General features: G+C 34.8%; 2 protein-coding genes and 1 long non-coding RNA gene across 3 annotated transcripts; 1 reads left to right on the forward strand and 2 right to left on the reverse strand.

Moving 5' to 3' along the window:
• Nucleotides 1-433: 433 nt before the first annotated feature.
• LOC113693300 (uncharacterized) lies at nt 434-1,804 on the reverse strand. Its single transcript, XM_027211856.1, has 2 exons — nt 1,143-1,804; nt 434-1,049 (listed from the first exon to the last, which is right to left on the reverse strand). Exons 1-2 carry the CDS (start codon nt 1,802-1,804, stop codon nt 434-436), a joined length of 1,278 nt encoding a protein of 425 aa, XP_027067657.1.
• A 1,350-nt stretch (nt 1,805-3,154) lies between these two features.
• Nucleotides 3,155-4,992, reverse strand: LOC140008806 (uncharacterized). The gene is made up of 2 exons (XM_072053689.1): nt 4,921-4,992; nt 3,155-3,994 (listed from the first exon to the last, which is right to left on the reverse strand). Exons 1-2 carry the CDS (start codon nt 4,990-4,992, stop codon nt 3,155-3,157), a joined length of 912 nt encoding a protein of 303 aa, XP_071909790.1.
• Nucleotides 4,993-6,548: 1,556 nt separating this feature from the next.
• On the forward strand, nt 6,549-10,173 carry LOC113692144 (uncharacterized). Its single transcript, XR_003448871.2, has 4 exons — nt 6,549-6,741; nt 8,603-8,682; nt 9,011-9,072; nt 9,892-10,173. It is a non-coding gene; the product is annotated as an uncharacterized lncRNA (long non-coding RNA).
• Nucleotides 10,174-27,692: the final 17,519 nt, after the last annotated feature.

Here is a 27,692-nt window from a genome sequence, read left to right on the forward strand (position 1 = left end):
CTTATTTGTGTTATTTAATTTATTAAATGTGAACTTTTTGAGTGGTAAAATGTGTGTGTTAATTGTTTCTATTCTTTTACTAATACAACTTATATACATGCATAAGGGGTATTTATGAAATAAAAGTTTCATGCCTTTTATTAAAGTTACTTTTTCTAATTGAACTAATTTTGTTATCAAATCTTAACCTCAAGGGAGGTTTGTGTAATTTTGTAAACATTAGGGGAGGTCAGTAAAATTATCAGAAACCTCAAGGAAGGTTTTTGAAATTATCCCTTATAACAATTTAGCGGTTATAATTATAAATGGATGATCCTACAATACATTCTTTGCTTGGGATATCTTTTTTTTTTTTTTGTCGAAATGATAGGATTGTATTGATTGAACCAAATATATACAGGCGAGCAGTTGCTCGATGCTTTACAATGTGCATTTAGCACAGTATGTTGGGATTAACCCATTCTATATCATGATAATTGCTCAAAACTTGAGCCCTAAACAAACAACTTAGATCATTCCTATTAGATTTCCCTAGGCAAAATGAGCATTTGTAAAACATAATACTCAGCTCATGGATATCATCTATCAGGGTAGCTAGCCACATATCCACTGTTTTAATCCCTTGAATTTGTTGCAGTAGGTCTTTACCTGGAACTTCAATGCATACTAGTCTCCAACCTTGTTCTGCTGCTTTGATCAAGGCCAGTTTGACACCTTCAGCTTCATGTTGAAGTTGGTTGTTGCTTTCTCTTTCCCTCATTTTCCATCCCAACACATCCTGTCCCCTACTGTCAGCTGCTACAATACCATAACCAATGGACTTTGTTTCTTTATTCCATTTGGTTGATATTCTGATATGCATTCCTCCTGGTCTGATTTCTAGATTTTGTCTGACCTCTTGTTCGTCCGTTTGATGTGGTGTTGTTGTTTTACCAATGTTACAGCTCCTGGCTTTTTTGATCCCATCATTGAACTCTATCCAAGCATTCCAGGCTTTATTGATCACCTGCCCTGGTTCTTGTGTTTTGTTGTTGAACTCTTTGTCATTCCTGCATTTCCAAATCTGCCAAAGAATATATGCTGTAAGAGATATATGATCCATCCCTTGATCTCTGTGTATTGCTTTGGATAATGCTGCCTACCAGGTGTTGAAATTCCAAGTCAACTCCTGAATCCCATCCCATTGTACTGGGGCTACTTTCCAGATTTCCTTTGCTCTATTGCATTCCAGCAGCATATGTTTCAGCGTTTCTATATCCTCTCCACATCCTGAGCATATTGGATCTCCTTTCATCATTCGTCTCCAAATTAACTCTTTGACTGGAACAGCTTCTTTTAGACCTTTCCATATGAATATCTTAATTTTATGACTGATATTTAGACTCCATAGAACTCTCCACATGTGATGCCTTCTTTGACTGCTGCTTGACTCGATCCCATTTCCTCTTTCTCTTCCCTCTTGTTCTTTCTTAGCCTGTATAGACTTGTAGCCTGATTGCATCGTATACTCTCCATTTTGGTTCCCTATCCATAAGGTGTTGTCCTCTCTTCCTGTCATGCTTGTGGGGATCTTGAGAATGCTTTCAGCATCCCCTCTTTTGAAATTTTTGAAGATGAGGTTCCTATTCCACCTGTAGTCCTCAATCAGGTCAACAACTTTTTGTATTTGACATTCTTCTGGCTTGGCTGTGGTAGGTTTCCCTAGAGGTTGGTTTGGGATCCACTGGTCTTCCCATATTCTAGTTGAAAGTCCATTCCCTATCCTTTTCCGTATCCCCCACTGAAGCTCTTCTCTTGCACTCATAATGCTTTGCCAAACCATGAAACATTGTTAGGAGTTTAGCATTCCAACACATTGCAATTTGGAAAGTACTTGCCTTTCAGAATTTTGCTGGATAATAGATTTGGATTGTTGATAATTCTCCAAATCTGTTTAGCCAACAAAGCTCTGTTAAAGCTTTGAATCTCCTGGAATCCCATGCCTCCTCGTTTTTTCTCATTAGTCAGCTACTTCCAAACTACCCAGTGAATCTTGTTTTTGTTGTCCTTTTCTCCCCACCAGAAATTAGATAGCATAGAGTTGATCTCTTTGCATAACCTGCAAGGTAATTTGAAACAAGACATTGTGTAAGTAGACATTGCCATAGAAACTACTTTGATCAGAACTTCTTTTCCAGTTGAGCTTAGAAGCTTGTTTTTCCAGCTTAGCATCCTCCTCTTGATGTTATCCTTAATGTAACCAAACAGCTGTCCTTTAGACCTTGAAACCACCATTGGCAATTCTAGGTACTTCCCTTGTGATACTGTTTGAATTCTTCCTAGTTTTGCACACACTTCCTCCTTTGTTGCCTGATTCACATTTTTGCTACAAAACACACTAGACTTGTCTAAGTTAACCATTTGACCAGATTCTTTTTCATACAAATCTAGTATCCTCTTTAGCTCTTTTGCTTCTTGAGAATTGGCTTTGCAAAAAATTAGGGAATCATCAGCAAAAAAAAAAAAAGATGAGTTATTGAGGGACCTTGTCTGCTTATCTTGATGCCAGTCATTTTCCTTGCTTGTGTTGCTTTTTCCAGCAGATTAGAAAAACCTTCTGAACATATGAGGAATAGATGTGGTGACAAAGGGCCACCCTATCTTATCCCCCTTTCTGGTAAAATGTATTCCTTACACTCTCTATTTATGTTGAAAGAGAAGGAAACTATACTAATGCAATTCATCATCCAGTTTTTCCATTTCTCACAGAAACCCATTTTTTCCATCGTAGCTTGCAAAAAAGTGCCATTCTACTCTATCATAGGCCTTTGACATGTCAAGCTTCACAGCCATAAATCCATCCTTATCTTGCCTTTTGTTTTTAAGATGATGCAAGTTTCGTGAGAGATAATGATGTTATCAAGAATATGTCTCCCAAGAATGAAAGCAGATTGATTAATGCTGATGCAATGATGCAGAATTGGTTTGAGCCTATTAACTAGGGTTTTGGCAATAGCTTTGTACATCACACTACAGAGGCTAATGGGTCTGTATTGCATGATGTTAGTGGGGCAAGGGACTTTGGGGATAAAAGAAATGATAGTTTGATTGATAGCCTTAAGCATATTACCAGAATGAAAGAAGCTTTTTATGGCATTTACCAGGTCTCCTTTGATTATGTCCCAGAATTTTTGGAAGAATAGGGGGACATCCCATCTATGTTAGGAGCCTTGTTGCTTTCCATAAAGATGAATGCAGATTTGATTTCCTCTTTAGTTACAGTCTTGGTTAGATCCTTGTTCATGGCATTAGAAATAGAGTTTGGAATTCTAGCTAAAATCTCATGATTACTACTTTCAGTAGATTTAGTGAAGAGTTGCCTGTAGTAGTTGCCAATTTCAGCTCCTAATTCTACCTCATTTTCTGTCCAATTCTCATCTTTCTTTTGTAGTTTATGCATTCTATTACTCTTTCTTCTACCATTTACAAGTGCATGGAAGAACTGAGTATTCTTGTTTCCTTCTTGTAGCCATTTGAGTCTAGCTTTTTGGCTCCAAAACATTTCCTCATCTCTGCAAGCTTCCTTCAGCTGTAGTTTGAGTGTTGCCTTTTCCTTTCTTTTACTCTTCAGGGATGTTCCTTGAATCTGATCCAGCTGCTCCTTGATATTCTCAATCCTTTTCCTAGAATTTTTATTGATTCTGTTACACCATTTCAGTAGAGCTATTCTACAATTCCTCACTTTTGTCTTAACCTGAAATGTTCTTGATCCCTCAACACTCTTGTTCCAAGCTTCCTTAATTACATCAGATATTCCATCCCTTTGAAGCCATCTTTTGTCAAAGAAAAATCTTTTCCTTCTGTTTCTTTCCAGTGGGGTGTTATCCAAAACTAGAGCACTGTGATCAGAAGCATGTGTCTTAATGTGAGTACATTTTGCTTTTTCAAATTTCTGATTCCATTGTGCATTGCTCAATATTCTATCAAGCCTTTGTTTGATCTCACCATCCCCCTCCTAGTTATTGCTCCAGGTACAAGGCTGTCCTTCATATCCAATGTCTACCTGCTGGTTTTCATTGATAAAGTTCCTGAAATCATTGAAGGTTCACTCTTCTCTAATAACAAATGTCATTGAAGTCCCCGGCTACTATCCAGTTATTGCCCCATAGATGTTTTCTTCTTTGTATGACTGACCACCGTTGTCTTCTTATTGAATCATCACAACTTGCATAGATTCCAACCATCCACCAATCACCGTTGTCGACTTGATCCTCTATAGTAAAGGCCGTGTGTTGCACCTGCACTACTTTGATATCTGCACTCCAGTATAGGACCATGCCACATGCTCTCTCCATTGCTTCCACTATATAACTGTGTTCATAGTTTAGGATCCTTTGAATTTTTTCCATATATTGTTTTCTATTCTTTGTTTCACATAGGAGCATCAAATCTGGGGAGAGGAGTTTCTTGTACTCCTTTAGATGGGGAACTGTCAAGGGGCTCCCGGCACCTTGATAGTTCCACACCATTACCTTCATTGATCACTGGGAGGCCAGTGCAGGCTGGCACCCACGCCTTCCTCAGATTGTTCTAATTCCATGTCTTGACCTCCACCCTTGCTCTTTTTCTACAAGTGTTCAAAGTTCTCAGTTTCTGTCATGTTTTCATCCTCTAGTTCCAGTTTCCTTTTTGTTGTTCCTGCCTGGCTCAAACAATTGCCATCAATCTATTACAAGACCCTCCTTCCTCTTCCCGTTGGTATACTTGCTGTTCTTTTTATTTTCCTTTCCTGCCTCTAAGGATGTTCTATGTGAGAGATCTTGCTGCTTTGACTCGCTGGTTTATCTTGTACTCACTTGGGTTGATCTTGCTACTGCTGCCTTCTTGGTTGGTTGGCACAGGTTTTTGACTTGGTTCTTGCAGCTGTGAGTTCACCATTACCTCATCATCTTCATTAAGTTCATGGGTTTCTGGTTTTTTGCATCTCTCTATTTCTTGTAAAAGCTCCACCATTTTGCTTTTGCTGGATAGCTAAACTTTTGCCTGGACATCCTCATTTATTATACCCTTCATACTGCCAAGGTTTGAATGACTACTTCTTATTTTTTCATTACTAATCAGACTCTGTATCTGGATTTCCTTATTCAACTGCCTTGGAATCACTACAAGAAATTTGGTCATTATTGACAACATTTCTTAGTGACGAAAAAAAATCGTCACAAAATGGGGTCCTTTAACCACAATACAGCAAGTTCTCACAATTGAGTCAAGGGAGCCAATACATCAGTGACAACCTTGCATTGTCGTCACAATTCGATTTCCGCCAGGAGTCATGGAGAGAGCGGGAGCTGCAATAGTGACGACTTTCTAAAAGTTGTCAGTATTAATAGCACTTTCTTTGACAACTTTGCAATTGTTGTCACTGATAACATTGTATAGCCGTCAGCGACAACCTAGTCTTGTCACTGTTTGGTTTAAAATATTTATTGCTTTTTGCAACTATTACTCCTAATTTTTTGTAATCATTATGTATTCTCTAATTATTTTTAACTGTTATATACTTATGAGCCTCCTTATTAGTTTAATTTTCTTGTATATGTAATAACTTCATTAGAATAAAAATAATTAAAAAATAAAAAATTCATTAGTGTAAATAAACTTGTGACTACTTAACTTAGAATGATTATTAGTTAATTTGATATGAATATAAATAAGAGTTTTCAAATTGAACTAGTTATCAAAATGGATAAAACCTAAACTCCATAGTTAATTAACTAATACACTTTATATAATAGTTTAATTGTGCATTTTTTTTCTTATTTGAAGATAATGGATTAATAGTGAAGTTTTGTATTCGATGTTAATTGAATGTGCGCTATTTAAAATGTGCTTTGTTAATTTAATATGCTCTATTTAAAATCTACTAAAAATTAATGGCAACCTAGGTTTGTTTTGCAAATTAGTAGTACAATAACTTCAAACAAAATTAACCGGTAACATACATGGCTTATCAGTATAAAATAACTAAAGAGTTCATTTAAAATAACTGACTTTAAAAAACACTATATACAAACCAATAGACACAAATATATGGGAATTCCTAAAAATTAGGGGGTGAACCATCTTTTAGTTTATGTCGGTCATATAAGTCATATGTTATTTAAAGTAGAATTTTCCATAATTAAAGACCTATGGTACTACTAGACTAAATTAAAAGTAAGATATAGTAATTTAGTTTTGCAATTTTCAGGAAGTGATATAAAGTTTAAACAACTGTGTGAATTATTTGAAGTTATTCAACAAAAAAAATATTTAAAGTTATTACCAAAAAAATTGAACTATTTGATGTTGACCAAAAGTACATTTACCACTTGTATTAATTTAACAAAAACTTGACTCACATTATGAATTTTTTTGACAAAAATGTTAAAAGGTAGCAATTAATAATGTATTAGTAAAATTATACTTCAACTAAAAAACTTGATTGAAATTTTGGGGAACTCAGTGAACCGATATTTCACTGAAACTAAATAAACAAAGTATGTGAAAAATATGTGGTGCGGGTCAAATTTGGAAAGCAAACATTTTGTAACCCAATAGAAAAGCTCTCCGCTTTACTCTCCATTGGTCTCCCACTCTCTCACTTTACTCCCTCGATAGAAACTATTAACAAAAAACAATTCTCCTCCTTCTCTCCATAGATCGATCATATCTTTGTGATGTTGAACAAAAGAAGTACTCCACCAATTCTTTGAACAAAAGGTATCTCATGTCTCTCATTCTTCTCCCCGATTTTTCCCCAATTTTTTTTGCCCTAATTATTTTTTTGCCAAAAATTTGTGCCCCAATTTTTTTGGATGTTGTTTGAGTTATGGGCGAAATCATCTCCACTAGAATTATTTTAGTTGTGAATACCATTACTTCATTTTTTTTATTGTGCAAGATAAAGGGTTTCAGTAGGGTTGGTGGTGGAAACGGGTTTGAGGTTGAGTTTAGGGATGAAGGTGAAGGTTTTAATTAGCTATAGTGGTAGGAGTGGAAAAGATTTAAGAGGTAATTATGATGTAGATATGGCTGTGAGTGGCTGCAAGTGAGAAAAATAGTGGGCTAAGTGGTGCTGGGTGGAGAGGGAATTGGGAAATGGCAAGGTTTAGTGAAATTTTTTCTGATGTAAAAAATTCCCCTCTTTTCTTTTTTTTTTTTGTGTTGAAATTTGGTAAATTGTCATGGGAATTTCAAGAGAAAATCTCATGTCCATTCTCTACACCATCACCGACCTTATGTCCATTCTGTACTCCATCCAATAGAGATCAAGTCTTGGTACATGAATGAAATAATTTATTATTTTTTATGTTTTTTAATAGCAGGCTTTTCAGTTTTGGAAGTGAAGTTCTGATTTCTTTAAATTGCAAGAGAAAAGTTATATTGCCTTTTTTTAAAGTTAGGTAAGTTACATTTGAACTCCCAATGTGCAACTAATGAAGTCAATAAAAGGGTCATGGCTGACTGTAATGCTGATTCTAGAGACTTGCTTATGAACAACTTTTAGTTGCTGAAGTGGAGCATAATTCAAATATAATACAAAAGCCGCATGGGAAATTTGTATATATTGCACATCTTTTGCATTGGGAGGTGCAATTTTCTGAAGTTTTATGGTTAGTTAAGGAGTACGGACTTGATAACATAGAGATAGCTGAATTTATATTATGGTATAGTCATGAAAATTGGAATTTGGGATCTGCAGTGTGAAATGTAAAATGAAGAATGGATGTAAAACAGTCATACACAACTATCAAATTATTTACAAAAGTTAACAATTAAAAGTGTCATAATAACTTATTCTAGTTACACTATAAAAAGTTTCATGACAAGTGTAAAAATATCACACTTAATGGGTGTCATTTTAGTTTAACTCATGTCAGTGGTTAACACCTCTTTCTTGACATTTGCAAGTGTCATAATTCATAAAAATAATGATGCTTCTAATTGCCAATAGAGTTACTAATTGGGACGTTTGAAAGTGTCATTATTACATATCTTAATGTTAGAATGGATCACACTTTCACACTTTCATTAGATCACTAGAGTAGAAACATCATCAAATGGACGTGTAAGGATACTTTGAGCTGTCATATGTTTCTAGTAGTGATTGATATCAGAAAAAAAGGTGCCCAATATGTTCCCACTTCCGTACCTTCTTGCCTCCTTTCAGCTTCTTTGTGGGTCTAGTTAGATGTTCATTATCTGGCTATAAAGCCAAATACTTGCCCAAGAATATCAAAATCTTTCATTTTTAAACTTGGACCTAGATTATTTCACACAATAGGGTACATGCAGCATGGGTTTCATTCTCTATGATTTTTGTTACATTCACACATGTTATCATATCCAGTTGCTTGTTTAATGAAGGTTTCTAGTGGGTAGCAGTGCATCATAAAGTAATGAAATTGATTGGAAATTTATCCAAGTTCTACCTTGGGTTATCTTATCTGGAGTGTTTACCAATTTTCACCATGTGATTAATCTGGAATACACTTTTGAAGTTTTCAATCAGTTGTTTTTACTTTTGATTCTGTTGATATTACTTTTAATTGCCTTATATAGCTAACTATGTTACAAGCAGGTGTTTTAAGTTTTTTTTTGAGGAAATCATGATATTCAAGATTATGGTATAACCTGGAGGCAGCATTTTCCTTGCCAAAGGTATAAATCAAGCTTGATTTTCATTGTCCAAATTCTAGAGTTTATATTGAATAAGTAGTTCTTTCCTACCATTTTTTTCATATTTGGTGATGGACTACCTGAATGAATATGTAAGTTTTGACGATTATGTAGTGTTCTTGGAATATGTAGTTGTAACGTTATTAGGTACAAGTATAGATTAGTATCAAAATTAAAAGAAGAAAACATATGTTTTATATGCAAACATTTTCTTATAAGAACCACAGCTACCATTTTATTCATTGTCTTCGAGCTTATAATGCACAGTATCATTTCGTAGGGACATCATTGGTTTGTTATTGTCTTGCAGCTTATTATGCTGATGCTATTGGTCCTTGCTATGGAATTTCCAATTATTGTGATGTTTTTTGGGTAAGTATATACTCCTTTCTATCTATGTTAGACTTGTTTCAAATGGTTGGGTCTTGTCAACAAAGTTTCTGTAAAAGTGACAATTTTCACTTTGTTTCTAGGAGACATTTGCATATAAACTTGAGACAAGTGGTCTCTAAGCTAACTAGTAGAAAGGAAATTTCATAATCTGGTATTTCATCACATCTTATGCAAACTTTTCTTTATAACTACTTACTTTTATGCTATTTAAGCTACTAGCATGTGATATTTGCTATTAGAACTTTTGAAAATTGAAAGTAGGTTGGTTAGTGAATGTACTGGTTCGCCTCATAGTCAGAAGCTTCGATTTATAGTGGAGCATCTTTTCCATTTTTTACAAAGTTTCACTAAAATATTAGATGCATCAAATATTTTATTATTAAAATCATTAAAATATTACCAATGGTCTTCTCTATATATATCGAATTTTATTTGTCATTGAAATTTGGTCTAGCGATAAACAATATGCATTTTCAATACTTGAAGTTGAAGTTGCTATACATAATCTATAGAATGAACCATACAAATGGAGCCTATGAAGCCATAGAAGGATCACTGTTTGGTTAGCATAAGCATATTAACTGTTTCTTGAGGTCTTAATAGCGTAGTGAAAGTAAAAGAAATGTTTCTTGAGCTCTAATGTTCCAAGTGCTTATCTCTTACTTTGCTCTTATTTAGTCATTGTCTAGATTATACTTAAAAGGAATGATTTAGCTTATTTTCTTGCAAATTCTTTAGTTATCTTTATTGTCTCAAGTTTTTCTTATGACCTATAATAATTGCAGTACTTCATTGCAGATATGTTGCTCATTTTAGCTTTTTCGAAGATCAGCAGCAGGAGTTGCTAATTGACTCAAGGACGATAAAGAAAATCTTATACTTAGGAAATGTCATGACAACACTTTTTTTTTTTGGGACTTGGATTTGTTTTGTAAAGCTACCTCGACTTATATGTGAAATTTAGGCCAAATACCACTTATCAAACTATTTGTAGGGTGTTGTTGAACTTCATTATGATATTTGAATGCTTGATATGATATTTTGGTATTTCGTAATGTAATGGATGCGTTCATTTGCTAATTCTCAAGCATTGTCATTTTTTATTCATTTATAGATATAATTATACTAGGAAAATCTTCAAATTTCATGGTGATAAAGTGTTATCACTGAATCAGAATTTTCCATTAATAACAACATGTTGTCATAGAATTAAAAAATGTTTAGTGACAACAAAAGTTGTCAGTGATTAATCTATACCAATGACAATTATGGATCACTTTTAGTGACAATATTGCTTTGTACATCATTGACAAGATACTATGTTATCACTAAAATTATAACAATTACTGACGACACCAGTTGTCACAAAACAGTCCCATTCACTGACGACTTTTATTGTTGTCACTATGTACTTTTACCGATGGGCCTTTAGTGACGACTCTATGACAACTAGAAAGTTGTCAATAAAAGTTATCAGTGACGACTTTTTTATTTTTTTGTGACAAAAATGGTTTGTCACTGAAGACCAATTTTCTTGTAGTTAATGTAATCCATTTTATCCTTGAGTTTGTTTACCTCCTTATTGCTTCCTTCCACTTTTTCCTTTTCCCTTGGGATTGTGGAATCACGTCCCTCTTCCTGCCACTTTGATTCTATTTTCACCAGTTCCCCATTTTCCACCCCCCAATATTGTCTTTTGGAAGGGGATCTGTAGCTATTATTTTCCTTTTGAGGTGAAAATTTCACATTGTTAACTCTCAACCAAGGTCCGTACTGGTTCTCTTGTTGATCACTTCCCATTGTCATCTTTGTGACCTTTTCACTATGGCCAATTAGCCCACAAGTGTAGCAAAAGTTAGGGCACCTTTCATATTTAAATTTAATCCATCTCATTAGGCCATTCATTTTGACTGTTGTTCCACGGAGTAAGGGTTGAAAAATGTCAGCTATGACCAGTACCTTTAGATGCTTCCCTTCTTTACCTCCATTTTGTGGTATTACTACCTCCCTTACTGCCCTAAACACTGCACCTACTTTCTTTCCTACCTCCTTAGAGATGCAGTGTATAGGGAGGCTCCACATCTGAACCCATAGTGGTGCTATTCTAAAAACATTAGGGTCATCCTCAATCCCCCCATACCACTTACTTAACACAAGTATCTGATTATCCAAGATCCATGGCCCTCCATTGACTATCCTTTCTCTGGTTTCCTCCCCCTTTATTCCGAACTGGAAAAAGTTTGGTCCCAGCTCAGTAACTTTGAGGTCTTTCGGGTAACCCCATGCATTAGCCACAAAGTTTTTAACTCCTGTAAAATTAGCTATCTTATCTCCCCTAATTTTCCCCAGCAAACTGGTTTGGCATTCCTGCCTACTTATGCTGGCATCTCCTGCATCTAGGTCAGTGATACTACATTCTTGGTTATTCAAAGCAAATTTTTGCAAGATCTCAGACAACTCTTCCGCCATAGTAGGAATATGATGTTTTGGTGGAAGCCCAATTCTCTGAGAAAATGAACAGGATCTAACCAAGCTTGTTCAGATTAGCTACCAAATCAGCACACTTCTTCTAGGTAAATACCTTCCTGGGAGACATGAAGATACGAGGAATACAAAGAGAGAGAGAGAGAGAAAAAAAAGAAATAAAAGAGGACAATAAATGGAATAAATGCAGTGAATAAAGACGAGAAAGAATGAACCTAAACAGAGAACCCTGGCTTTAGGCAGGGCTACATTTATGGCTGCAACTTTCCATGTTGTTATGTTCCGGCCTCCAAACTCCAAACTACTTGCTTTTAAGATGTCCGAACTTCCTAGAGACTGGGAATACTCCTAAACTAAAAACAACAGCAATTACTCCCGTTTTTGTTTGGAAGTGAAGACAGATTCACGATGATTGGTTTCAAAGGATCCATTAGTTCACACCTTTTCTGAAGATCTGGTTTTTGGTTTTCGAAGGTTTGAAAAAGTTAGCTCAGTTGAAAAGTTTTTGGCTCCCACTATTGGGGGGAAAAGCTCTCGTAGAGAGAGAAAAGGCTCTCATAAGAGAGAGAAGGTCTTTGCTTGGGATATCAAGCCTTTAGAGTTTTAGCCTCAGTTAGAAATTTTAAATTCTTTCTTTTTAGCTCCCGTTTGTTTACTGTCACTAATCACATCATAAGGTGGTTCCTCTCCAGAACAGTGGTTCCCAGACTAAGGGAATTATTATTGGCTTCGCAATGCCGGTTCTTCTCCTCGCCCCACCAGTCCGAAGGGACTGTCATTTCAAAACCAGTGCTGTTTCAACAGAAATGTTCATTGAAAGGATACACTCCATTTTCAGGCATTGCTACGTACTCTAAAAGGTATGTGATTTTGTTTTTGGTTAGGGTGACAAATTAACTCCTTTTCATTGACAATTAAACCTTCAACATAGAAGAAGCATCCTCCGACACACATTAACTGTACTACAGTAAAACAGTACAAGAATACATATAAACATATCTTTTATGGTATTTTGTCAAAATTCCAAGGCATATTTGACAAAATGTAGAAAATAAGATTGCAATTGAAATTTAAAAAAAATTCTTGAGGGAATGTGAAAGATAAATAGCATAAAATTTTTAAGTATCAAACTCAAATTAAGAGAAATTAAGAAAAACTTAAAAAATTGGTAAACTAAAATGAAAGTGCCTGAAAAAAATAATGTCAAAAAATGAATTTTTCAATTTTTTCTTAATTCATTCCCAATTTTAATTGGGTTTGACTTGGTCAACTCCTATCCAATTTAATTTTTTCTACACTGTCTATGTAAAGCATTTTTTTTTTCACAAGCAAATTTGGAGGCATGAAACATAACCTCCATTAATATTTGAATTTTTATTTTCATGTTTGTGCCAAGTATTTAGACTCTCTCACTGACAAATGTAAAAATAATTGCATTAAGAGTGTTGAAATTATTAATTCATAAAGCAAATTAAATTGACTATTAGTTTTAACAGTACAACTTTTAGGTCAGTTATGTAGTAAAGCATCAATAAAATTTTGCAAATTTTACACATGAGCGAAAATTTATTTATGTTGCATATGAGTGATATTCTCTTAATTTATTTGTGTTGCACATGGGTGAAAATTTTTGCGCATCTTATCTACAGTGTCCACTCGATTCACGAACAAGAAACTATAGCTGTGGAAATTGAAATCATCTCCAAGGAAAATGTCAAACCAGCATCTCCAACACCCCATCACTTGAGAAACAACAACTAATGTGAGCACGAGGTTTATCAAACTAAGTTAGGCACGGGCATGTCTAACATGCATGAGTCCCATAACATATTGAGGGACTTGAAAGGGAAGATTGGAAGCGTGTTCATCTTATTCAAGTGGTGGAGGAGTCACATTTAATGCGAAATTTATATTGATGATTAAGTCTTGAGTCAATATTTTATTTTTCAGTATTTTAGTGTTAATTTAGTCATTAATTAGTGGTAAAATAATCGGTCAAGTTAAGCCTCAAGTTGGGCTGAAATAAGGTAGTCTTTTCATGTTAGGTTTTGTATTTTGTTAGTCTTTCCAAAGTCAAATTAGGAAGTTTGTATTATTGGATTAGTCTTAGTAGTTTAGGTTTTAACTATAAATAGGTCTCTTTTATTCTATTGTAAGACAACTTTTTGAGAGATGAATTAATAAAAGTGAGTTGTCTTCTTTTATGGAGTTCTTTGATGGAACATGAGTTTCTTCTTGAACTATATCAAGTATTTAGTTTGGGTACTTGTGGTGTTCAAGACAAAATGATCACATTATCTTGTTCTTTCAAGCCAATGACCAATCCACTAGGTTTCTAGAGATGAGTTCTCTTTAGTTCTAGCAAGATACTTATTGTTTCATAATCTGGTCAAGATAGACCTTTCCGCTATCTGATCAATTCAATTTCTTCTCGAACGATCCTTGGAGAATCAGGTTCGTATCAGTTGGTATTAGAGTTTCGACTCTTGATTCATGTTAATATCCTTTTCTTTTCTTATTTTTCTAGTTGTTTTTCTACCAAAACCCTAACTGCCTTTTTGATTTAAAAGAAACCAAAAAAAATTTTGATTCTTGTTTTCTTGATTTTATCGCTTAATTCTAACCTACCCCTTTGATTGATCAAGGTTGAAATTTCTTGGTGTAATTACATTCTTGGCAACAGTTTTTTCAAGGATTTAACTCCATTAAATTTCTTTCAAGTGAAGTCATGACCCTGTTTTGAGTCGTCAAAAAAAATTTTTGGGTATTGTCTATACTGTAGTAGTTACTGTTCATCATTCCTATTGCATTATTATTCATCATACTATAGCGTCACTGTTCATTTGAGTTACTATTCATTCGAATAAAAAAAATTCAGATTATATTTTCGTGTTTGCTTCTTTGTTTTTGGTATCCATCTGTGGTCAAGTGTAGAAGAGTTGTAGGGTTTTGTTCCTTGTTGCATCTCGGGTCTTATTGTTAATTTTTGCCCGTATCTATTGGTGTTAATTATTGTTGTTTCTTCATGTTTTCTGGAGCTCAAGTGTGTCAATTTGGTTATTTAATTTCATGTTTCACTTACAAAAAAAAAAATTCTGGCCATGTCTTGTTGTGAAGGAATCCATGAAACAAGTTAGGGTTTCTATCGCAACTTTTGTTAGTCATGACTTGTGTGTGGCTATACATGCCTTGTTCTTAAAATTCTTGGATCAAATTCTGGATTTTATTAAAGTCCTTGATTGTACAAATATCAATCTTGAAATTCTTGAAGACCAAAAACTTGGTTCTTGAACTTCTTGAAACTATAGCTGGAAATTTGGAAATCTTGGACACTTTCTTGGATTGTTTTGGGAAATCTTGGGAACTTCATTGTGTTTCTTGAATTCTTGAGCTACATTCTACAAATCTTGAGTATCTTGCTGCAATAATTCAGATTTTTCTTGGAAACCTTGAACTACATCTTCATCGGGTTAAGTAAGAAGTACGAAACCCTAGATTTCCTTGAATATGAGTTTCTTGGCTGTTGTGACTAAACAAAAAAAAAAATCTACTCAGCCACAAATCTAGACCTTTAGACATTCTAAACAAAGTACCAATTGTGTTTTTGGAGGGATTTTAAATCGGCTGAAAAACAAAAAGGAAGCAAACAGCCACCAACTGCCTTTTCCATTCTTGGCAGTTGTGACTAAACAAAAAAAAAATCTACTCAGCCACAAATCTTGACCTTTAGACATTCTAAACAAAGTACCAATTGTGTTTTTGGAGGGATTTTAAATCGGCTGAAAAACAAAAAGGAAGCAAACAGCCACCAACTGCCTTTTCCAAAACACAAACGGATTGGGCAGCTTCCAAATCTGATTTTTGTTGAGCTAAATTCTGTTTGAACCGCCATATTTCATCTAGCCCTTTAGTCAAGTGTTCCAGCTTGTTTCCTAATTTTATAGCTGCAAGACAAAGTTGTGTCGGGTAGAGATTTTATTGGTCTTTCTTGCTTTGTTTGCTTTTGTTTCCTTAAGTCACTATTCTTAGTTCAATTCCAGAATAATTCCAGTCATTTTTAGGATCTTAGAGGTCAGTTTTGAGTCAAAATTTGTCCAGGTCAGTCGTATCTTGCTTAAAAATTATCACAAATTTACTTGATTCAAGTTGTTACGTTGTTTAACGCTAGAACGAACTCTAGTTTCTTCAAGGAGTTGATCAAGTGGCCTTGAGAACTTTGTTGGTGAGATCATTAGACTATTTAAATACTTGAATGATTGACGAGGGTTGAGTGTAAACATGTGAGGGAGCGAATAAGGAAAAAAATTCTCTTCTAACTCTTTTGCAGGTTACATCAATATGTCAAAGGAAGGTAGAACTTCTATTTTTGATCCTACAGTTCTTGTGGAGGCTATGACAAGTCAATTGCCCAAAATGCTGAAAGTGGAGTATATATGCTGCTCGTTTGTTCTTCCATCATTTTTTTTCCAAAATTTGAGGACAAATCATTTTAAGAGAAGGGGAATGATGCGAGCACGGGGTTTATCAAACTAAGTTAGACACGGGCACATCTAACATGCATGAAGTCTTCTGGTTCGCATGGTTCAAAGTCAAGAAATTGTCCCAAAACGTATTGAGAGACTTGAAAAAGAAGATTGCAAACGTGTTCATCTCATTCAAGTGGTGGAGGAGTCACATTTAATGTGGAATTTATGTTGATGATTAAGTCTTTAGTCATTATGTTATTTTTTTAGTGTTTTAGTGTTAATTTAGTCATTAATTAGTGGTGAAATAATCGGCCAAGTTAAACCTCAAGTTGGGCCGAAATAAGGTAGTCTTTTCATGTTAGGTTTTGTATTTTGTTAGTGTTTCCAAAGTTGAATTGGGAAGCTTGTATTATTGGATTAGTCTTAGTAGTTTAGGTTTTAACTATAAATAAGCCTATTGTATTCCATTGTAAGACAATGTTTTGAAAGATGAATTAATAAAAGCAAGTTGTCTCCTTTTATAGAGTTCTTTGATGGAACATGAGTTTCTTCATGAACTATATTAAGTATTTAGCTTGGGTACTTGTGGTGTTCAAGGCAAAATAATCACATCATCATGTTCTTTCAAACCAATAACCAAATCCACTAGGTTTCTAGAGATGAATTCTCTTTAGGTCTAGCAAGATAGTTATTGCTCCATGCCCTAGTCAAGGTAGATCCTTCCAGTGACTAGACAAATTGACTATTTGTATTCAATCCAAGTAATTTGGAAATATTATCACAAAGATATATGCTGATGGTTCAGGTAATCATATTTGACTGTGGTGGGATCGCCATTGGCTTGAATGCCTCCTACAAAATTTTGATGGCATGTCTGTATCAACCTTCATGAACGTTTGGGCAGCCACAGCCAGCAAATCATCAGAACAAATAAGGCCTATTTTCATTTCAAGTTCTTTGTTTCTGTGACGCGCCCACTTTTCCCTACACTTTCATTTCAAGCTTCGATCAGATTGTACCTTACATGTATCTAAGTTTTGCTTTCTTTTTCTCAAACAACCAGAAAACCATGCTTGATGATGTCATTTTAGAAAGAAGGCAATGTCTAAAGCAATCACCATCAGAAACTTTAGTGTCCTTTTATTTAATCGCAGGAAAGATCAAAGATAATTTGCACATTGACTGTAACGATGTTGGAGTCTACTATGTTGAAGTTCATGCAGACATTCAACTTTCAAACCTTCTGAGGATGCATGAAATTGACTCGACAAATTGGCTATTTGTATTCAATCCAAGTAATTTGGAAATATTATCACACAGATATATGCTGATGGTTCAGGTAATCATATTCGACTGTGGTGGGATCGCCATTGGCTTGAATGCCTCCTACAAAATTTTTGATGGCACGTCTGTGTCAACCTTCATGAACGTTTAGGCAGCTATAGCCAACAAATAAGGCCTATTTTCATTTCAAGTTCTTTGTTTCTGTGACGCTCCCACTTTTCCCTAGGGCGAACCCAAGGGTATCAACGGAACGCCTGCCTAACTCTCGCCAGGACGCAATACAAGCCAAATTCAAAGGTAAAGGTAAACAACCAAATAATGAAAGTAGATACAAGGATTCCTTAAATAAATATTCAAATCTTACATCACAAGTTTCCAAGAGTATATCAACTTTTTCCCAAAAATACAACCACCGTAAGTCGACTAATCAATTACATTCATAATTCTACTCAAAAGGTAATCAAGTCGGCTTCTCTAAAATCTTTCGATTCCGAACTCCTATTAAGGAAAACAAACTAATGGGGTGAGTTAACGCTCAGTGAGGCCAATAAAAACATGCAAACACATAGTTCAAATAACAATAACACTTATACAGGAAATAAAGTTATAAAGTTCAAATAATTCACAATTAACAATGAACACACTCAATATGGATACGAGAGCTCTCAGGAGTTAGATTCCACTTTCTTTGTCGAGGCTTGATCCAATACCTCCATGTAATGACACTCCGTCAATCGGGTAGGTATTAAGTCCGTAGAACTCCACTTACTTCACAATCCCGTTCACCGTTACACCCCCAGTTCCGGACTCGCACTTCAATTAGAAAAGGCGATACTACTCGAGTATGTCAAACGAGATCTCTCAAATAGATCAATTTTATGATTTTCATATGGCTCACCAAGCTTCTCGACCAAGTCTATGCCGGTTCGAGTCGCAAGGTCGGCCGATGAGTTTGGGCGTCCCCCACGATTATGAGTATAAGTCGATGAGATTCACTCCAATCGACATTGAGTCAACACAAGTATAATTTTCACTTCACACAATTCAATTATAAATTCACGTAAAAGAGAACGAGTGCGTTAAAGTACACGCTCGTCTCGACAATTCCAAAATACTCAATTAATAAGGAACAATTCAAGTATTTAGCAACAATTCATACACTTGACAGTCACCAATTCAAAACAAGTGAGTAAATAAAGTCTTTAACTGTCCTCTCCAAGATTTCCTTCAAAATCCTCTTGAGCGCCCGAAAAAATAGTGATCAACCATCACTCACATATACTCACAACCACTCATCATTCAAGAAAGAAAGTACACTCGCTTAAAATTTAAGACAATGTCTTAAAAGAACTTTAATCTATCGAAAATCGAGATTTAAAAGTGAGAATTTAAAGTCAGAAGAAAAACTTTTATCCTCCATGAAATCAGGTTTAAAACGGACTATTAATATCGAAAGTAAGTGAAAAGTTCTTATAAGCTCATACCCTATGAAATCGAAAATTTTCAGCTTTATGTGACAAAACTTAGAAAATTAGATCTTGAGTTTGGTATGTCCAAAAATGGAAAAATTTACACCGTTGGAAACAAAATTAAAAGTCTAAAACTTCCCAGAAGACACTTTTCCAAGATTTCAACCAGAAAGCATTCAAATTTCAGGTTAAAGTTGCAGTTTCAAGAAGACAGGACAGAACCAGTCTTTGTTTTTCAGCAATGTTTGGAAATTCGAAAAATTCACAGAAAGTGAATCAGCCTTTGAAATTTATAACACAATAAGAGTTCCAAACCAAGTTTCAAACACAACAAGCGAACTAAATTTGGAGTTTTGAGCAACAAGATATAACAGTTTGAGTCGGTTGATTTTTGCAACCTGATCAGTAAATTTCCAGATTGAAGAGAAATCTTTGGGGCAATATTTGGGCTTCGAAATGATATTGAAATTATGCCAAATTAGTTACACTTAAACTTCCATATGTAGACTACCTCTCTATCAAAATATAGGCAAAAAATCACACGGGAAGGCAGTTAACGAAATGATCAAAGTTTGTGAAATTCTTCAAAGCTAATCTGCCAACCCCATCTTTCTTTCTTTTCAAAAGTTTGTCCAACGAAATCACCCCAAATTTGCTCCATTTTTTAAACCAAAGTTCCAGAACATTTAATGAGCAATTGATGGGTAAATGACACTAAAATTTTTGAAATAAAACATCCCAAAACAGAATTGACCATTCAGTCAGCAGGGAAGGGAAAATTTTTTTAGTTATCAGCTTTGACATAGTTTGGAAATCAGACCATATCTAACTCTACACAAGTCCAAATTGAAAATGGTTTATAGCGTTAGAAACTAGGTTCAAAATGATATATTTCATCAGAAGATATAGTTTCCAAAATCTTTTCACAAGTGGGACAAATTTGAGCCACAAGATGCAGCTTTCCAATTTCTCTCGGACAGACAGCCATAACAAAACAGTCTACTTTGTCGATTTGCTACGGTTTACTCAAAACGAACTAGCAGGGGATTTTTATACCATTTGAAATCTCTGAATGTCTAGTTTTGAATGCAGCAACCGGTACTCAATTTCTACTTTTTTACAAAGAGTTATGTTCAGACAAAGAACCACTAGTTGGCTACCCTGTTCGCGAATTTCCAGATTTTGAACTTTTCCAAAACTCAAGTTTTAGGTAACCACACTTTCTACACACATAATACAACATATATTAAACAATTTAGCAGCCATATAATCAACAAAAATTCGAAATACATGCAAGACATCAAAACAGAAATTTTGGCCAGCTCCCTCTCACGGCTTCCTTCAAATTTCTTTCCACTATCGAACCATAATCAAGCTATAATTCACATAAACAACAACAATCAAGCAATATCCTCAAGTCAGCTACCTCATAAGCCACCTCAAGACCGCTAGCCTAGAATATAAAGCAAGATAAATGTTTACTCAAGTCCGCTAGCCTATAAACTTGATTAGGGTTTCAAACCCATGAAAACTAACCTTCGATCTTTGTATAAATTGAAAGATTAAACGAGGGTGAAGGGGTTACCCTTTGAAACTTTTGAACCCTAGATGAAGCAAGACTTTCCTCCAAAATTTTACCAAGAAACTCCACAAGATGGCACCTTTCTTTAAGTTAGAGTGGAATTCTAAGTGGTTTGTGAGTTGGATGATGAAAAACAAGCAAATTTGGAGTTAGAAGATGAAGTTTCTTTCTTCCCTTTTCTTTCCCTTTGGTCAGCTGAATGAATGAGAGAGAGAGTGAGGGTTTTGTGTTGTGATTCTTAGGGAGAAAGAATGAAGAAAAGGTAACTAAATGTTTTGTGCAAAAAAGTCAACTTTAATAGTAACTCAATAGGGTTTTGTACTACTACTTTCTCTCTTGTCTGTTACACTTATACACTAATCCTCCAAGGTAATTCCTCTAACATTGTAATTATTCACACTTACTAGTCTAGTATTAAATCCTCCAATCTCTAATTAGTCATGCAGTGTGACTTTCGAGAAACTTTCGACGCGCACGCGGTAATAACTTAATTTAACTCATTCACGTCTAATCTCTCAATTAACTTTTCTTAGTCTACTATTAATCATTCTTAATTCTCCAAGATTATTGTACTCTCGGACTGAATATCGTCTCGAAAAATGTGTATTCATTATTCCTTACTAGACGAGTCACAGAAAAATTAAATTTACTAACAGGACATAAAAATATAAATGAGGCATTGTTCCATGTAAATAGATTTAAAATGGTTGAAATAAATTATTTGGAATAAATGGTTGGATAAATAATTAAATAAACCAGTAAAATAAGATAAAAGTAAATAAAATTCGGGTCCTCGCATCTTCCCCTCCTTAAAAGGAATTTCGTTCTCGAAATTCACACCTAAGATAACTTCATACCCCTTAATAGCTAGATTTATCAAATCGATCAACAGCTTACACTCTCCAACCCATATCTCACAATTTCTATTCACCCAATTAGCAATTAAACTTTGATCCCCAATAGGCGTTTTAACTTTCAAGTTATAGGGTAATTTAATCGACCTCACGTCTATCCCACTTATGAATCTAGGGTTTACAAAAGAGTGTGTTGCATCATGGTCACTTAGAACCTTATCTAAGCAAATTTCACTAGTGTCGAGTACTTATTTCAACTTTCTCCAAAATTCAAGATACATGATCTCAACATGTCCTCAAGAGTCTGAATTATTCTCTCTGACTGTCTATCAGTTTGTGGGTGGTAGGTAGTGCTAAAACTCAATTTAACTCCTAACATTTCTTGCATCTTCTGCCAGAACCGAGAAATAAACCGAGGGTTTCGGTCAGATACAATACTTACTGGTATCCCATGTAACCTTATAATTTCATCCAAATATAGTTTAGCTAGTTTCTCCAATGGGTACTTCATACTAATCGGCAGAAACGAGCAAATTTGGTCAATCCAACTGCTGTCATCCAAACGGCGTCGTGACCTCTTTCAACAAGTGTAAATCTTTGATCATCAATCCTATTACTTGCACTTGACGAAATAAAGCATCGGCTATCACATTAGCTTTCCCTATGTGATAATTAATCACGCAATCATAATTCTCTAAAAACTCCACCCATCTACGTTGTCTCAAATTTAACTCTTTTGAAAAAAAATAAGTACTTAAGTCTCTTGTGGTCAGTAAAACCTCAAACGTCACCCCATATAGGTAATGTCTCCACTTCTTCAATGCAAATATCACAGCCGTTAACTCCAAATCATGAGTTGGATAATTTTTTTCGTGAGGTTTTAACTTTCTAGATGCATATACAATCACCTTATTATGTTGTATCAATACACATTCTAAACTATCCTTTGAAGCATCTGTATAAACCACAAAACCATCTTCTTTGCTCGGTAAGACTAACACAGGTACCTCGATTAAACACTTTTTCACTCTTAAAATCCTTCCTCACATTTAGAATCCCAAATAAACTTACCATGTTTCTTAGTCAACTCAGTTAAGATCTTGCAGTCTTAGAAAAGTCCTTAATAAACCGACGGTAATATCCGGCTAACTCTAAGAAACTTCGAATTTCGGTAGGATTTTCTGATCGTTTTCTCTTAAAACAGCTTCCACTTTAACTGAATCCATAGTAATTCCTTCCTTAGATATTGTATAACCTAAAAAGGCTACTTCTTCCAACCAAACTCACATTTATTGAACTTAACAAAAGTTGACGCTCTCTCGAGATTTATAAAATTATCTCCAGGTGTCGTTCATGATCTTATTACATGTCTAAAGGTGGGGGAACAATAAATTAAATATACATATAAGTCATAAAATCAAATAAAGCAAGGTAAAATCTTATAAGTCATAAAAGTTTATAATAGTTACACCAAATGAGAATAATTCATCAAATCATTTTAAAAGAAAGGGGATACAAATAAAATCATAGAAAAACGTGCTAAGTCGCAAATGTACAAAACAACAAAAGAATGTCATCCCCTATACAAAATTACAACTTCTAAAAATGCCAGTCTAAACTAGGGTAAAACTACAATCCCGATCGCTCGAGTAGAATCAGATCCATCCCTACTCGTAGAGGTTTTACTATTTGGATCCCTCTTACAGTCATTAGTATTAATCACTCCTTCTGACACTCGACTGCTTTGAAGCAGACCTAACAGGCTGTTGGGTATTTCCTCTTTTGCTTATAGGTTACCCCAAAACATAAATCTTAACTATTCTCTGCTTAATGTTGACGAGCTCTTGAGTCTCCACAAGATTACTATTATCACTTATAAATATAACAAAATACGGAGATTTTATTCCTTAATATAAAAATTCACACCTTAATTCACTCTCCAATACTCACTTACGAAGTTGCTCGAGAAGAAACTCTAACCTCTTGCTCTCACTAGTGCCTTATTCCATCCCCTCAAACCAATTTCTACTGTTTCGAGGTTAGACCCTCCGTGAAACTTAGATGGGCGAACTTCAAGAATCGCTCTATCCTCACACCTTTCTTGGTTTCTAGGTTGGTTGATTGGTTTAGGCCTTTGGTGTTCAATTAACCGTGCTAAGATATCAATCATATGGTTAATAGCAGAATCAACAGTTGCCCTCAGTTCTCGATTATCCTCTCGAACTACCCTAGTTTTCTCGGATAACCAACTCCAATCATCGATTACCGCTAGTACCACATGATTAGGGTACGAGTAAGTCCTCCGACAGTCACATGGAGTCCTAGTTCGACGAGTTGGGTTATATCTCCAACAAGCTCCCCTAGACTTTCTCGATAACGGATCATCGGAAAGCGCCCCTGAGACAACTCACTACCACCATTACCTTTCATAACCTACAATTAAAATTAAAAGTTTAGGTGGATCCAAGTATACTAAATAAACTAAGTCTGATCATTTCATACTATTCCACATATTTTTCACAAGATCAAAACTCCTAATTGTTCACTAATTCAAACCTAGGCTCTTATTTTCATCCCTACAACCAGCCCCACAGTCCGACATCTTAAATTTTTAGCTTAAGATACACTGCAGATATCTGAAATCTAAACTCTGATACCAACTGTGATGCCCCCACTTCTCCCTAAGGCGAACCCAACGGTATCAGCGGAACATTTGTCTAACTCTCGTCAGGACTCAATACAAGTCAAATTCAAACTTAAAGAAAAACAATATAATGAAAGTAGATACAAGGAAATATTGCTTCCTTAAATAAATATTCAAATCTTACATCACAAGTTTTCAAGAGTATATCAACTTTACCCAAAAAATACAACCACCATAAGTCGACTAAACAATTACATTCATAATTCTACTCAAAAGGTAATCAAATCGGTTTCTCCAAAATCTTTCCATTCCGAACTCCTTTTAAGAAAAATAAACTAATGGGATGAGCTAACATTCAGTGAGACCAAAAAAAACATGCAAACACATAATTCAAATAACAATAACACTTATACAGGAAATAAAGCTATAAATTTCAAATAATTCACAATTAACAATAAACCTACTTAATAAGGATACAGGAGCTCTCAGGAGCTAGATTCCACTTGCTTTGCTGAGACTCGATACAATACTTCCATGTGATAACACTCCGCCAACCGAGTAAGTATTAAATCCGTAGAACTCCACTTACTTCACAATCCCATTCACCGTTACACCCCATGTTTCGGGCCCGCACTTCAATTAGAAAAGGCAATATTATTCGAGTATGCCAAGCAAGATCTCCCAAACTTATGATTTTCTCATGGCTCACCAACCTTCTCGATCAAACCCATGCCGGTTCAAATCGCAAGGTTAGCTGATAAGTTTGGGCGTCTCCCATGATTATGAGTATAAGTCGATGAGATTCACTCCAATCGACATTGAGTCAACACAAGTATAATTTTCACTTCACACAATTCAATTATAAGTTCACGCAAAGAGAACGAGTGCGATAAAGTACACGCTCGTCTCGACAATTCCAAAATACTCAATTACAAGGTATAGACACCAAATTTTTGTCAATTTTTAATATTTTAATGAATTTTTTCTATTTGATGAGTTATTTACTTTCTTACATTTTAATGTGTATTTTTCTCATTTTTTGCAGGTTTGTTTTTAAAAAAAACAAAAAAAAAGAGAGAAAACCAAGAAAATCAAAAATCTTCTGCTAATTATTGCTTTTTCACCAAATGCACTATTAATCCATTTTTGCATTCAAAATCTCCATGCACCTTTCTTTTCATGAGATGGAGAAAATCATTTTGGTGAACCTAACACTCAAACTCCACTTTTGGCTCAAAAAACACATCTCTCGGCTCTCTCCCTCAGACAGCAGACAAGACAAGACCCAAAAAGAAACAAAAAAACACTCCCTCTCTTGGCTCTCTCACACAGGACACAACAGAGAAGCCACAAAGGAAAAAAGAAATCTCCATCCCTCTCGGCTCTCTCCCTCAAAAGAACCAAAAAAAAAAAAAAAAACAGAGAAGAAGAAAAATCTCCCTCAATCTTCTCTCGGCTCCATCTCTGGTTCTCTCAATCTCACATGCACCTGTCCTCGGAGCAAAGAAAGGTGAAGGAAGGAAATGAAGACAACAAGCAATTGGAGTGTGAGGTACTGAAATTCCTTCAAAATTTTGACCAAAGAAGCTCTTGCTGGAGTGGAGGTAGTTTTCCAGCTTTATTAACCATGTCAACCCCACATTTTATCGTTTAATTTTGTGGCTTTTGCTGTCTTTTATTGTTGTTGTTGTGTTGTTCAAATTTTGGGAAATGACTTGAGCAAGGTTGAAGAAAAAGAAGTAATATTTTTGTATGCATGCTAAATATTTGATAAAATGCCAAAATAAAAAATGAATTAAATGAGTGAATTTAGTGTGTTTGTTTTGCTAAAATAGATGACCATCTGATAGTGTAGATCCGAAAATGCTTGGTTATTCAAAATTTTGGAGTTTTTGAACCTTAAAAGCATTAGAATAATTTTCTTCATTTTTGGGGCTGTTTTGATTTAATGCATCCTTTTGTTGTTGTTTACTTGTCAAACTAAGATTATAATTGTATTGTAGAAGTTACAAGAAGGGTTTTGACATAATTTTTATGATTTTTGGAGAAGATTTGAGGGTATTAAAAAAATAAAAACTGAACTGATTTCTTGGCATTTTGATCACTTTCGGCTCATTTTTTGTTAAAACTAAATCCGGAAATCGAATCTACGCGAAAAACGGAGTGGGGAGATGTATTTTGAGAAATTTTAGCGATCGGGGAGGTTGCCGGCGACCGCCATAGCCGCCAGCTAGAAGGGAGCTTCAGCTCCTCGGTGGAAAAGAGGAGAAAGCAGAAGCAGAAAGAAGGAAACGGCGGGAAGAAAGAAGAAGAAAGAAAATAAGGAAGGGAAAAGAAAAAAAGAATTGGGCTAATGTTTATTTCTCTGATGGGTCAAGAGTTATATTTTTGGTTGGGTTTTGGGAATGGATCTGTGTTTTTGCTTTTGGGTTTCGGTTGGGTTAGGAGGTTGGATCCCATGTATTTTTTTGGTCGGGCTTGAGTTATAACAAAACAGGTTGGCTTGGGTGTATTAGCTTGAACTTTCGTTTGGGCCGAATGGCCTTTGGCCTGGAAAAAATAGAGAATGGCCCAGTGGCCTGTTTTCTTAAGAAGATCTGGTTACGATTTGCATTTTGGCGCCTGATCTTTGGAGTAGTTTTACTATGGCCCAGAATATTTTAAATTTTTTTCATTTAGGTCCTCAAATTAATTGTACTTTGGTCCCTGAATTTTATCTTTCATTTATTTTGACCCCTAAACTTTGAAAAATATAATTTTTGTCCCCCAAAAGTTTTCAATTTTTGCAATTCAATCCTTCGTGAATTTTAACTCTCTTTATTATGATTGTTTCTTTTCTTTAATAGCTAATTATGCTACTTTTGAATATACTTAACTTGTAATTTTTAGATGTTCTTAAATTTCTTTACGTTTGACATATTATTGTGAATTTCGTATTTTTGTTATTATTATTTTTCAATTAAATTGGTGTCGTGATTTTTTTATTCATTTTGAGTATAAATAGGACAATTCGACTCCATTTAATCACCACTTCAAAAGGGATGTATCCCTATTATTATTATTTCAATGTCAATTATGTGCTCTTATGTGCTCCTATGTGTTCCTATGTGTTTATATATTTTTTATATGCTTTATTTATTTGATTTAAATGTTCATCCAAATTTCCTTATATGTGCTTAGTTAATTTTTTTATAATTATTTGAGAGGCATTTAAATACCTCAAAAAATGTAGTAGATAGGATAATTATATTTGTTTCATTATATTTTTGCCTTTTAAATTGTAGTTGGGCTCCCCGATGTAATAGATAGGTTGTGCGTTTATGTGGCTTACGTGCTATATGTTACCCGCTTTCTTTAGGAGTTTTGCGTCTAGATATTATGCTTATGTGTTATGTGCTACGTGCTCTTACATGTTTATTTGTTTTAATTTATATCTTATTTGTTTTACTATGAATTGTTAATGCATGACGTCACCACACTAGTCCAACACTAGTTGTGGCTTCTCTCTCCGCTTACTTGCTAGTCCAACGCTAGTAAGAATTTTTAGAAATGGGCTAGTCCAACGCTAGACCCTTAGATCGTTCGTGCGTTAGAATCATTTTTGTGTGATATTCATTACATTTTCATGCATATTTTCATTTTTAAGATCTTTTCTTATTTGCATGATATTTCCTATTATATTATCCCCTATCCTCTATATGTGTTAATCATATCACTTAGAATTACATTTCATTTAAGAAATTGTATGATAAGTAGGTTCATTTGCTTGTTCATATTAGGATAATTATTTTTCAAATATGGGAAGTGGGTGATTAT

The sequence above is a fragment of the Coffea arabica genome, chromosome 6c (genome assembly GCF_036785885.1).
Source record: "Coffea arabica cultivar ET-39 chromosome 6c, Coffea Arabica ET-39 HiFi, whole genome shotgun sequence".
In the NCBI taxonomy this organism is placed as follows: domain Eukaryota; kingdom Viridiplantae; phylum Streptophyta; class Magnoliopsida; order Gentianales; family Rubiaceae; genus Coffea; species Coffea arabica.

Coding starts and splice junctions, on each gene's coding strand:
- LOC113693300 (XM_027211856.1), bottom strand. CDS start 1,804: ATGAGTGCAAGAGAAGAGCTTCAGTGGGGGATACGGAAAAGGATAGGG. Junction 1,050..1,142: donor ACTTGGAATTTCAACACCTG/GTAGGCAGCATT, acceptor TTGGAAATGCAG/GAATGACAAAGAGTTCAACA.
- LOC140008806 (XM_072053689.1), bottom strand. CDS start 4,992: ATGGTGGAGCTTTTACAAGAAATAGAGAGATGCAAAAAACCAGAAACC. Junction 3,995..4,920: donor AACTTAATGAAGATGATGAG/GTAATGGTGAAC, acceptor AGCAATAACTAG/GAGGGGGATGGTGAGATCAA.